Source organism: Pholcus phalangioides, unplaced genomic scaffold (assembly GCF_987345545.1).
Source record: "Pholcus phalangioides strain wild (caught in Gottingen) unplaced genomic scaffold, Ppha-v1.0 ptg000013l_1, whole genome shotgun sequence".
Taxonomy (NCBI): Eukaryota; Metazoa; Arthropoda; class Arachnida; order Araneae; family Pholcidae; genus Pholcus; species Pholcus phalangioides.
Window position 1 is genome coordinate 355,032 of NW_028301606.1, and position 12,525 is coordinate 367,556.

Here is a 12,525-nt window from a genome sequence, read left to right on the forward strand (position 1 = left end):
GCCCACAGAAGTTTGATATCTGTGCACATTGACAAAATAAATATGCTACCTAACACAATATATTGAGGGATTTTTTTTTTCTCTGCTCAGATAAAACTCTACACAGAAGCACTCTCAATCATTCTCAGACTTTAAGCGTCCATATTTTGTAAACTTATTCACCATGAAAAAATGGTGCCTTTCTTGAATCAATAAAAGAGCAAAAATAAAATTTTATCTGCAAAAATATGCCTTCTAGAAAATATTGAAAATAAACATGCGGTGTGACACAGTATTATATTAACATATAAAAAAACATCATAGAATGAAATCTCTGCTGCCACCTATCAAATAAGACTGTCATAACCTTTCCATTGAAATCGGCGACCGGTTTATGATTAATATACCTAATGTTAAAAAGAAAATAGCGTAATATTAGTGAATATATTTTATAAAAAAACAATAATATTTAATCTTAAGTTTATTCCGAAATTTCAACAATTGTTTTTTGTGTAATGTAAAATAATATTAGTACCCTCACAAATTATAAGCATTCATGGTGACATTTTTTACTGATAAAATTTTCTTTCCGCCTGATTATTGGTTATGGGCAAAAGTAACTAAGACAAGCACCATTTTTTTTTAATTTAGAGAAAGTTGACAGGATATGGACCTTTAGAGAGAATGCGTCAACGTACACAAAACTTTTTACTGCTCAGAAAAAAAATTTCCCCCATTACATAAGGTAGCATGTCATTCCACGAAGATACTGAAATTCTATACGCAAATAAAATACAGGTCTGTGCAGGTGAAATAAAAGATTCTTCATACAACCGAAACAAAACATTTTATTCAGCTAAGTGGGGTTTTTTAAGCAGGCTTACATAGATGTGACAAGAGGGGTTTCCAATGTAACGGTATCATTTATTGTTTACGTGCGAGAGAAAGCGTTGAAGTAGGAGTGCCAGGAATTCTTAAACTTAGACACATGAGAACGCATGCGCGTGCATCTTTGGCTTTTTGGTTAAATATATTTACAATAGATGGCGCCACTACATCAACCGCGAATAACGATTGTTTTCCAACTAAAGCAGAACCGCTTTCAATATGTACACCTTTTCTAACGGTGTTTTGCAACTAACAACATTTATTTACTAACAGGCATTGAATGTTATTTCGGAAATTTTTTTTCCTTTTTTTTTGTTTTGTTTCTGAATTGAAAATGGAAGATATTGCATATATGATCCTCCAAATAAACTACCCCAGGGCCATCTTAACGCATGGTCTCACCAAACACAGCACGGGGGACTTTCCCGGATACGAAGGGCACCCCACGATAATGGGATCAGGTGCTATGATAAACAGATGGTTTCGCTTGGGCAAATGCCTCATTTTTCCAAGCCGAAATACGAACAATTGACAAGGATCACGTAATTTTAGGACCCTCCGATGAGGGATTTGCCTTGATTCCTCTCCTGAGGCGGATTTATAATTTTGTTGCCTATAGGCTGTACAAATTTTGCCGACCTTCAACAACTTCACACAATTTTTATAATGTGCAAAAATCACAGCCCCTGGGATGAATCATATTTGTTTTTTTACACATGAATGCCCTGTAGAGAGGCCAGTGAAAAACCCTGGCATGAAGCCCGCCAAAGTTCAGCCAAGGGGCCCAGCTCCAGGATGTGGGGAGGCATGGTATGCCTGCCCCCCCCCCCCACCAAGACGATAAAAAATATATTTGTAAAACCCTAAAAAATTTCGAAATAAAATACCTTTATATGCACGAATTTCTGTTAATTTACAATGCTTCTTGAAGGTCAGTAACTCAAAATTACTCTGGCAAAAAATTCCTTGTGCCTTTTTCACATCAATTCTGAAATAATTTCTTTCACTAATTCTGAATTTTCATGAATTCTGGGTTTCTTTCTTACAAAAATTCTGAATGTTCATTGGTGATAGAGAATGAATAACTCCTTGAATTATTTCTCATGTTTAATTCATCAAAATTCGAAATTTTCAGATCATTAAGCCCTAATTTTCATTATTTTTTTCATCAATTCAAAATTTTCTTCAGTTCTGAATTTTATCGACTTAAACTTCCCATTTATAAATTTTTGCCTTAATTTACATTTAATAGCTTCAATAATTTTTGAGAGGCTATTTTTCAGCATTCGTGTACATTCTGTGAGAAAATGCATGAATCGCAAGATTCGATTTCCTCTTCCCCCTTCCACAAAAAATGTACGTCAAATCGGGCCAAAAAATGTAGCCGCGAAATTATTTTCTCACCGGGCCCGGCGTCTGATAAGGGCGGCCCTGCTCTGGAAAGGCATACTTTTCTAGAAAAAATAAATAAATATATAAAAATTAGATTTTCATGTGATTTTTTTGAAAAATCAATTTGCTTACGAAAAAGTATCATAACATCAATATTTACCTCATTTAAGGTGGTAAATATTAATTTAACATGTTGAAAAACGATTTTATAGTAAAAATATATCATTAAAAATACTATTTAATCATTGACTTATTTCAATGTTTTACACATATTTTGGTTTGTTTATGCTATCCTATGTATGTATGTCATAAATAGGTTTACATATCTCTAATACTTACTGTTTTGCAAATTTTCAAATAATGTATTATTAACACTTTGCATGCATGATTGAAAAGTATGACATCCATGTAATTGAATAAAGATTGATTAAAAATAAAGGAAACTGTTCAGTTCATGAAATGAAGCAAAATATCGAGATTTCATTGGTTCAATCTTATTTAAATGTTGAATTTTAAATTTTGAAATTCAAAAATTATAAACTGTTTTTAATGCTTTTTTTTGGAAAATTTGCAATAACTTAAAAGTGTCAGAGATATGTAAAACTTTATGATGGCATAGGATAGCATATACTAGTGATAGAAGAACTACGTACCGCGGGCCAGATGGGGCCCGCTTAGAAGTTCTATCCGGCCCGCTGCATGTTCAAAATAATAATATAGAAATTTTCAATTTCAGTGTTAAAAAAATCATTTAAGATGTTCCTTTATTTGTATATTTAAAATATAGTTGGGGGAATTCAAATAAAAACTGATTTAAAAACTTCTACGTATGCAAAAAAAAATTGCAACTCGCAACCTCCCTCCGGGAACCATCCAGGGAATGAAAACAGCGTTGCTGAACGAGTGGGACCAATTGCCACAGGAAATGATAAACTGCCTTATTTCAAGTATGAAATCACGCTGCGAGACCTGTATATCTGTAAGAAGAGACCATACCCCCTATTAACCCATTTTTTTGTTTATTCTGCAACCGCTGTTTCATACCTTTCGACTCCAACGAGTGTTACGCACGATCATGCTTGTGTATTACAATTATTGAATGGTTATTTGTTTTTTATTGTATCAATGTATGTACATATCAAATTTCATTAAAATCGGTACAGTAGTTCTAGAGATAATCGACCAAGTCTGCAAATTCTCTTAATTTCTTACACCAGTGTATTTACAATGAAATATATGTGAAAAAAAATTGAAATAAACCAATCTTTTTTAAATAGCATTTTTAATGATATTTCTACTAGAACATAGTATTTACTATGTTAAAAGGTATAAGGCTCCCTTAAAATTTGTTTGCTGTTGAAAGTTTTTGTCTACGATCAACGGCCGGGTAAGGACTTCCTGGACACGCAGTATAAACCAGCTGGAGCATTTCTATTTATATAACAATGCCATTCATTTCTATAGCTGAGGCAAATTAGACGCGTCTCGAACAAATTAGGTACGATTCCGAGTCTTAGATCTCGAATCGTCAACTCCCGATGCACGTAATTGGATAGAAAATATTAGAAAATAATATTTTTCTTTTCGCACATACCACAATGTGCTCGACCTGGAAACAAATTAATAATATATAAAGAAAACATGATTCTACTGATAATGAAAATAGAAAAAATTGACACATGCACAAAATTTCTCTACGCAGCGATGATGATGATGATTACAGGTAATGGCAACAAGCGGCTTGATCTCGTGACCTCTAGTGCAGGCAGGCAGGCAGGCCTTGTCTGCACTGCCTTTGAAGAGAGTCGGTCAAATGTCCAAAATAAGGTTTGTAGTGGTTTGGAAAAACGAGGAAGAGAGAGCCTTTATATAATAACGGGAGGAATCGGTAACAAGTGCTTACTTAGGTCATTCACAGATTTTTTTTATATATATCGTAAACTTGTTACCTTACTTGCCCTGGGCAACCATCAGGCTTTTCTTTCTTTTTATTTATTTATTTACCTTGGCACAGGTCCGCGAAGATGAACTGAACAAGCATTAGCTTCGAACGGGAACGACCAGCAACAACAACACACACACACACTAATAATAAGCCATTCCTAAAAAAATGTAATCCGTAAACACAAAAGAGTGTTTGCTGGTCATTTTTTCGAAACAGAAATTAACAATTGTTTCTTCAAACTTTGTGATGCATTTCGAATATTGGGATTGCAATGGTAAATATACATTTTTTTGATTACTATAGTAATTATTAATAGTAAATATATATATACTTTATAATAATTTTATCATTATACCATAAGGTTTTCAAACTTTTCTTAAACTTAAGACTGGTCGTAACGATTGTTATGAGCGTTTTTTTAGCTGCTTGATTTGCTTCTTTTTTTTTTGTCATACTGAAATAAATATTTTATGGCTACATGATGAAATTGAAAGTTTATTAATAGAGCTCGGAAATTCAGTAAAAATACGTATTTTTTCCTATTTTCCATTTTTTTGGTTAAAAACACCTTTTCAGAATTCTTCCTGCTATAAATGCCTATTTTAACATTGTTTCAAGTTAATTCATGAATTTCAGAGGTCATATTCCGTACAACTCCGATATTTTGAGCACGAAGAGCTTCAAAAGACTTGCTCTTTTTAAAATCTCAAACTCTTAGTATCGATTATTATCAGAAAGAATTATTATCAGAGATTGAAAACTCGATGTTGTCCTGAATTAACCCTTCAAGCGGATATGACGAGATATCTCACCTTCATAAAAGTCTCTTATTTTAGCATTAACAAGCCCAGATACTTTGTAAAAAAAGTTGATTTTTCTCAATAGAAAATTTTTCCCTTTCTTCCATTAATTATAAATGCTTTTTTTAGTGCCTATTTTAATCATTTTTTTGCCTACCTATTTTGACTATTTTCAGTGCCTAAAATTCCGGGCTTTAATACGCTCATTCTTTTGCTGTTACCTTAATCAATCCATTTCGCATATTTTTTTTACAGGGTGGCCAGTAAAGATGATCAAAATTTTTGGCAATTGATGTCGTTACTTTTTTTATAATGAAATGAAATGAAGCTCAATCTTTCAGAAACGTTTGGGATACCTACGAGGATAACGCTTCACGTGAATTACAGTTTAACGAGGTCCTATATATATATATAAATCTGGGGATTTCAGTTTAAAGCAGGAGCGCTTAGCCTTATAATAAACTCGGGCCACTGGAGTAATTTTTTTTTCAACTGTAAATTAGATGGGAAAAATTTTCAAAATTGTGAAATTTACTGTGGAAATTTCAAATAATAATAAAGATCATTGGTGTCTTAATCTTTCAAGCGGCATTGACGAGATATCTCGCTTCCTCAAAAGCCTCTTATTTTAGCGTTGACAATTTTCCCAATACCCTTTAGTTTGCACCTGCTGAAAATCAGAAGAAAGACTTCTTAATTAAAAAAATTAATATAATTTATTCTGAAAGGACTCAATTTTTAAAATGCTCGGAAAATAAATTAAAATTGTAAGACAAATAAAAAATGAATGATCGAATTTTAGAGGCAAAAAGAACTTCTTAGGGGGGGGGGGGATGTTTATTTTTCACTCGAAAAATTTAAAATTCTCGGGAGTATTGAGAACATTCGATGTTTGACTAGTACTTATTTTAATAGTCGTGTCGTCAAGTCGTCGTATTCCAGCTGTATTAATATGTTCTTGGAAATATCTGGCCATTTTTCTTATATAAAAATCCCACCTATATAATCCTACCATTTCTACTATAGAGTTAGTTCATCGTAAGTTTTACTTACGGCAAAAATACTGCTGTAGTTACATTGTGGCTAGTATACCTAAGATGATTTTCAAGTCCCGCAAAAATAAATCAATTAATATAACCGAATAAATGGTTGAATTGACTGATAAATTTCCTAATTCACGGTATATCTAGGCCAACATCGAGTTTAAATGGATATTTATAACTCTAGTAGGGAGCTAGGCCTCTCGTCCTAGTACTTAAAGACGGCCAAGTATGTACTTATTCATGACACGGATTTCCAAAGAATCGACATGAAACCATTTTCTTCGTGACGAACTTTTCTTTTAATGGACTTTGTTTTGTGTTTGTATGGTTCATAATTTGTGCTTGTTGTTATTTTAATTTTTGTGTTGTGTGTGCTACAGATCGGGATCCGGCAGGATGAGTGTTATCCACTGGGTGTCCCGCGCAGTGGTCCTGAACCTCTTTTGTTTGATGATAATCGTCGAATGCCGCGTGACTCCTCAGAAATTCGGTAAGTGCTAGCTTTTCATTTACAATAGTGATAATATTTCCGTCTTTAATTCATGTTGAATATGTCAGTTATGTACTGAGAATTTTCAATATCACCAAAAAAGCAGTCGAACGTACGGTGTACTGACAAGTCTCCGGACACATGATGTTGAAATATTATTGCTTATTCTTCTGGAGCAGTGGTTCTCGACCTTTTCCAGCCCGCGGCTCGGTTTCATTCATTTTTGTGAGTTGAAGGCCTGGTCAAACACACGACCAAAGGAAAATGAATGAGGAAAAATGAAACGGCTAATCACTCGCGACCCGGTATAAATAATATCAGGGCCAGGTACCGGGCCGCGGCCTAGCGGTTGAGAAACACTGTTCTGGAGAGATCACAATCATACTTTTTCATCAAGTTTGTTCTGCCAGGCCTCTCACCATTCTCGACCAACTTTGTAGCGCGATATGATTGAAAGTGAAAGCTCTAGGCTTGTTTTCATACCGTTATCATCTACTACTACTACTTAACCGCACATGCACCACGTAAACATTCCTCTGCGGAATTACTAACGAATCAGTACATGCCAGAATGTGTGCTGTAAGTCTATGTGTGGCCCCTGGTGTATTTACGTTGTTAGAGGTGTTCTTGTTTCGTGTTCTGCTGGTGCTGGCATCCTTCTTTCATATTTTGAAAAAAAAACAACGTCAGATGCCTGAATTTTTGTGTTAAACATAACCACCCCTCCAATATATAGAGTGTTATAAAAGTATCGTGTTGAAGATCTGCCCGCTATCTGCGGAGGCCGAACAAAAAAAAAAAATAAAAAACACGCACACAGTTATAACAAACAGAATGGTGAAAGCCAGAAGTTCAAAAAACTAATCTTACAAGGGAGGGAAAAAAAATTCTTAGGCCGGAATTATACACTATAAAGAGGTTTTATAAAAGTTATTTTATAAAACTTGATAAACGCTACAAATAAGTTTATCGGTTACATTCGAGCGAACGCAACCGATAAGCTTATATCGGCTGCATTTTTCAAATTTTATGAAAGAACATTTATAAAAACTGAATTTGTGTATTACACGTTTGTATTTGTGAAGTAAATTTAAAAAAAAAACCTTTTATATTGTAATCCTCCTCGCACGCACACACACATATGAATGGAGCGAGCTCAATGAAAGCTATTTTGGTTGTAATCCTTGATATATTTAAGAAATACTAATATATGTATACTTTTTTGGCCTAATACGGTATGCTTCCTCAGGACCACAACTAAGAACAAAAATTTACTCCATTCGCCTGGGGCGAATATTCATTTTGGCACCCCAACTCGAAATTTCGAACAAACAAAGTGTAAACTTGGTGCCCTTCCTGGTCTAGCACCCGTTCACCAGACTCTCCTGCCTTCTCATAATTGCGGCATCGCTCTTCTTGACGTTGATAAAACACGCAAGTCTAAATTTCACGTGAAATACTGAAAAACGAAAAAATTCTTTTGGCTCTCAAATATAGAATTTAAGAGTTTCTTGTGGGGAAAAACTACGCTATCTGATCATAGGTAACCAGGCACCCATATCATCGACCCATACAGCAGAAATTAACCTTTTAAGCGGTATTGACAAGATATCTTGCCGAATTAAAAGCCTCTTGTTTCGGCATTGACAAGCCCATATATTTTTGTAAAGTGGGTTTCCCAACGGAGCTCTTTTCTCTATACCCCTTAGTTTGCATCTGCTGAAAATCGGAAGAAAGACTACTTAAAAAAAATAATGGAATTTTATAGGGGGGTTTTTTAGTGAGACTTATGCTATGCCGTTTAAAGGGTTAATAACAGGTAGGTGCACCTTTTATTGTGAGCACAGTTGATACTTTTCCAGGAAAGCTATCAACCGATTTCTGGAATGTTTGGATTGGAATAGCACGCCATTCTCGCAAAAGAGCTGACTAGTTCTGTGGCACAGATCTTGTCCGTTGTGGTCTGGCGCCAAGAATCAACTAACCTGTTCATCCGAAAGTGTTTCAATACAAGCTTTTGTCGGGGTTTTGAGCAAGCTAGTTCGATTCTTGAACACTTATTTCAAGAAACCAGTTAGGCACACACGAGCAGTATGGCTTGGTGCACGATCATGGTAATACAGAAACGCGCCTTCCCTCCGGGAGAGCAGCTCCAGCGCTGTGTGGCCCCGCGTGGCAACACACGTTTGATTAGAATGATTCGCGGAGAAAACTAATTTTATATAGATGCATTTAATCTAGCTGGGAACAAAGCTGCGAACTTCGGAGTAATTTTACTGGTGCCGTTTTTATACCACGAAGGCTGGGTGAGAATTTTATCTCGGGCCGCCCCTGGCTCCCACCAAACTACTTTCACAGTGCGAGCAGAGTAGAGTTATCTGTTACTACACAAAATGAAAGGGCAGAGCTCATACAAGAAGCAACAGCCGCATAGTCATGGATCACAGATCCACTAAATTTCGGATACTCTAGGCCAGGATGACAGAACGCAGAAAAGACGTTTCGAAAGTACGAACCCGAGTATGCTTCAATTAGACACCCCGTAAAAAATGCATTCAGAAATTACGATTATGTGGATCTCGGGCATAAGTATGTCAACGTCACCGTAAAGGTGCCCTTTTCATTTGATAATAAGCATAAGGCAGGGCTCGCAACTCGAGAAAAGTTGAACAACCCCCCTGCCCTAAGGCCGGAATTACACTATAAAAGTTTGATAATAGCTCTTGTATAAAACTTAAAAAATCCGGCCAATAAGCATATTTGTCACATTCGAGCAAATGCAACCAATGATCTTATTGGCTGCATTTTTCAAGTATTATAAAAGAACTTTTCTTAAACTTTTATAGTGTAATGCAGGCCTACGGTTTCATAATTTTCTGATGAATATTTACAACCGTGAACAGCCTTTGCTTACAATTTTTTTCCACGTGTTTTCAGATAATGAAGAGAAAGGCGACGGACCAAAAGTTCTGCTCACGGTGTCGTCGCTTGCGTCCCACACTTCCGACAGCGTCATAACAGAACGTCAACTAGAACTGAACTGGTTTGACGCGCCCAAGGGTATGAACGAAGATCCAACATCGTGGGTCGGCTTGTTCGATCACGACCCGAAAGACGGTATCGGCGACCCTCTCGAGATCGCCTCGACCAGGAGCAATCCGGACGGATATCACAGGACGAAAGTCTCTTTCCCCAGAATCAAGTTCACCGCGAACGACCTCAGCGACAAGTGCCTGGGGTTCTGGATAGGCTACGTCAACCTAAACAGGCTCGTGGCCAAATCCTGCATAAAGGCCAGACCGAACTGGATGTACGACATGAGGAACGTCATCGGCAATCGTACATTGCAGGATCTCATGATACCGGGCACACACAACGCGGGGAGTTACGAGCCGTACAAGCCAGAGAGGAACACTCCTAAAATCCGCTACCAGATATGCCACGACGAGAACATTTGGAACCAACTGGTTTACGGGAACAGGTTCCTGGACCTCCGAGTCATATACCAGCACGTGGCGGGAACTAAAGAAAAATTCTGGATAACTCACGGAGTGCTAAGAACGAACAACTCGCTGAAAGAGGTGCTCTTACAGGTGAAGCAGTTCATGGACCGCACCAACGAGATTGTCATCGTGGACTTTCACTTGTTCTACATGGGTTTCTTCGACATATGGGTCGAAGAACGTCATAAAGAACTCATGAACATGATCATCAGGATCCTCGGTAGTTACATGATGCCAAGATCGTTCGAATACTCGACGAACTTGAACCACATCTGGAAGATGAACAAGAGGCTACTTGTTGGATATGCTGCGAAACAGGGTCTCGAAAGCAACGTGTTGTTTCCCGGGGTATTTCACCTTTGGGGAAATAAAGAGACTAAGGACGAACTCGAGGAGTTTCTGGACAGGAACATGTGCCACTTCAGGCACTCGGGTTTGTGGTCATCCATGGCGGAACTCACCCCGACGACGACGGGAGTCATCATCGACAAGTACGGCAGCCTACGGGTCTTGGCACAGGATATAAACCGTCACATCACGCGATGGTTCAAGGACAGGTGGTGGAAATGTGCCAATATCGTGGCGACGGATTATTTCCTCGGCAATAACATCGTTGATGTCGCGATCGAAGCCAACAAAAAGAAATGGATGAGGAACTACATCTGGTGAACTGAACCCAAGTTGAAAGTTAAATTTAGAAAATTAAAAATTAATTTAGGGAAGGATCCACGAGTTCGTTTATTGTCAGTTTTTGAATATACGGGGGGTTATCCCCTTAATTCATGGCATGGCAAAATGTAAGGGGAGATGAGACACTGATATCATAGAATGATGGAACTACTTTAGCAGTTGGTAAGCATAATTACCAGATGAAGTTGGAAAGTTTGATAAATATGGGAAAAAATTATCACACTTCGCTTCCTGACCAGATTTGGCCATGATTACATATATTTAAGGTGCCTCGATAACCGGGCAGAGTCATCGTCCTCCATTTTACACACCTGCCAACCTTCAAAAGGTAAAAATCCGGCAAGCGTACTTTTGCATGTCACATATTTGTCATTTTATTACCATAAGAGCCCGCACTGTGTATTTTGAAATAAGAATCTAAGAGCAGCAAAATCAGTTTTTGTTCAAATGACGTCGAATCGTTAAAAAAAAAATAGGGAACAGCATTATAATACTGATGTCACAATTCGCCGCAAAAATGGCGGATAAATCATCCCGGGGTGCAAAGGAGCCCTAGGAAGAGCGATTTATAATACTGACGTCACACTTCACAAAAAAGACGGCGAATTAAGTCAGCCTAGGTTTCCAGGCGCCCTCAATGAGGCTTTTCGAATAGACGTCATAATCACCATCACTTCTGAAGGACATACAGTGGATGATCCCCATAGAGAGCAATGTTAAAATTGACGATTTTAGCGTAGAAATGCGGAAATTTAGTGGGGTTTTCCGCCACATCAATAATTTTAAAAATTGAATTGAATCTTTGGTTTTCGAAATATTGAGCTCGCTTAGAGATATACGAAGCCTAGAAAATTAAATATAAAATAACGAGCCAGACCCACTTTTCAGGTGGATATTCATGCCATAACACGTTTTTCAAATTTCTATTTATATCTTCTCAAGCGGGAAAATGAGAATGTCTCCGTGCTGTCTTATATTATCTTCAATTGCATCAATCCACATATAGTTTAGGATATTTTTAAATTAATTATAGGCCCATATAAATTACATCGAAGAACCGCAGCTTTAATCAAGCAATTTTTGAAGGAAAAACAGCCAGATTGATAACTTCAAGTTAAAAATAATTTAAAAATTTCTGTAGCTCCCATATATATATTATATATAAAAAGAAAAAACGATTTGTTTCTTTTAGATGTGTTTCATGAATCGCACAGGAAGTCGCCACATTTTGGTTATCTTGTATGTCCCTCAAAATATCACGTGATCCAAAAAGCCTCTTTAGAATTAAATGTGGAAAAGATAGAAACAAAAACTTGTATATCAGCCTTGTAATGTTGGTTTTTTTCACAACAACATGTGCAAAGATAACCCCCATTACTGATCAACACAGAATTAAAGTTTGGGCATTAAAACTATCTGGTAAATAGTTAAAACTTGGTTAATTTGAACATCCTTAATTCAAATTTTTAGATAATTTGAATTTTCACGAATACCCCTCCAGTTTTCTATTTAATTTTGTTTAAAAAAAAAAAATTGCTTCTGCAATTCAAACTTTTTGAACATTTTAGGTTAAAAAAAAATTTCTTTACGAGCACATGCAAACAGTTCAGGAAAAAATTCTACTAGCAGACTACTATTTAACAGCTTGGTTGAGAAAAGCAGACATAAAAGTTTGAAAAGTCTGTAATTTCAACATACAATAGATGTCATTAAAATGATAAAAGTGTTACTCCCGATAAATTAAATAAAAAGTGAAAGTTTGACAGTGGGTTAACAAATAGGTAAAAAAAACTTG

At 36.5% G+C, this 12,525-nt stretch overlaps 1 protein-coding gene across 1 annotated transcript; it reads left to right on the top strand.

Annotated features, from left to right (window-relative positions):
* The first annotated feature begins 4,041 nt into the window (after window positions 1–4,041).
* Window positions 4,042–10,765, top strand: LOC149078447 (PI-PLC X domain-containing protein 1-like). Its single transcript, XM_089240550.1, has 3 exons — window positions 4,042–4,478; window positions 6,428–6,537; window positions 9,475–10,765. Exons 2-3 carry the CDS (start codon window positions 6,444–6,446, stop codon window positions 10,707–10,709), a joined length of 1,329 nt encoding a protein of 442 aa, XP_089096676.1. The 5' UTR covers window positions 4,042–4,478; window positions 6,428–6,443; the 3' UTR covers window positions 10,710–10,765.
* The last annotated feature ends 1,760 nt before the right edge of the window (window positions 10,766–12,525 follow it).

Bases quoted from the DNA above. Each gene is read 5' to 3' on its own strand.
- LOC149078447 (XM_089240550.1), top strand. From the start codon at position 6,444: ATGAGTGTTATCCACTGGGTGTCCCGCGCAGTGGTCCTGAACCTCTTT. The intron at 6,538-9,474 runs GTAAGTGCTAGC...ACGTGTTTTCAG, and splicing joins CGTGACTCCTCAGAAATTCG to ATAATGAAGAGAAAGGCGAC.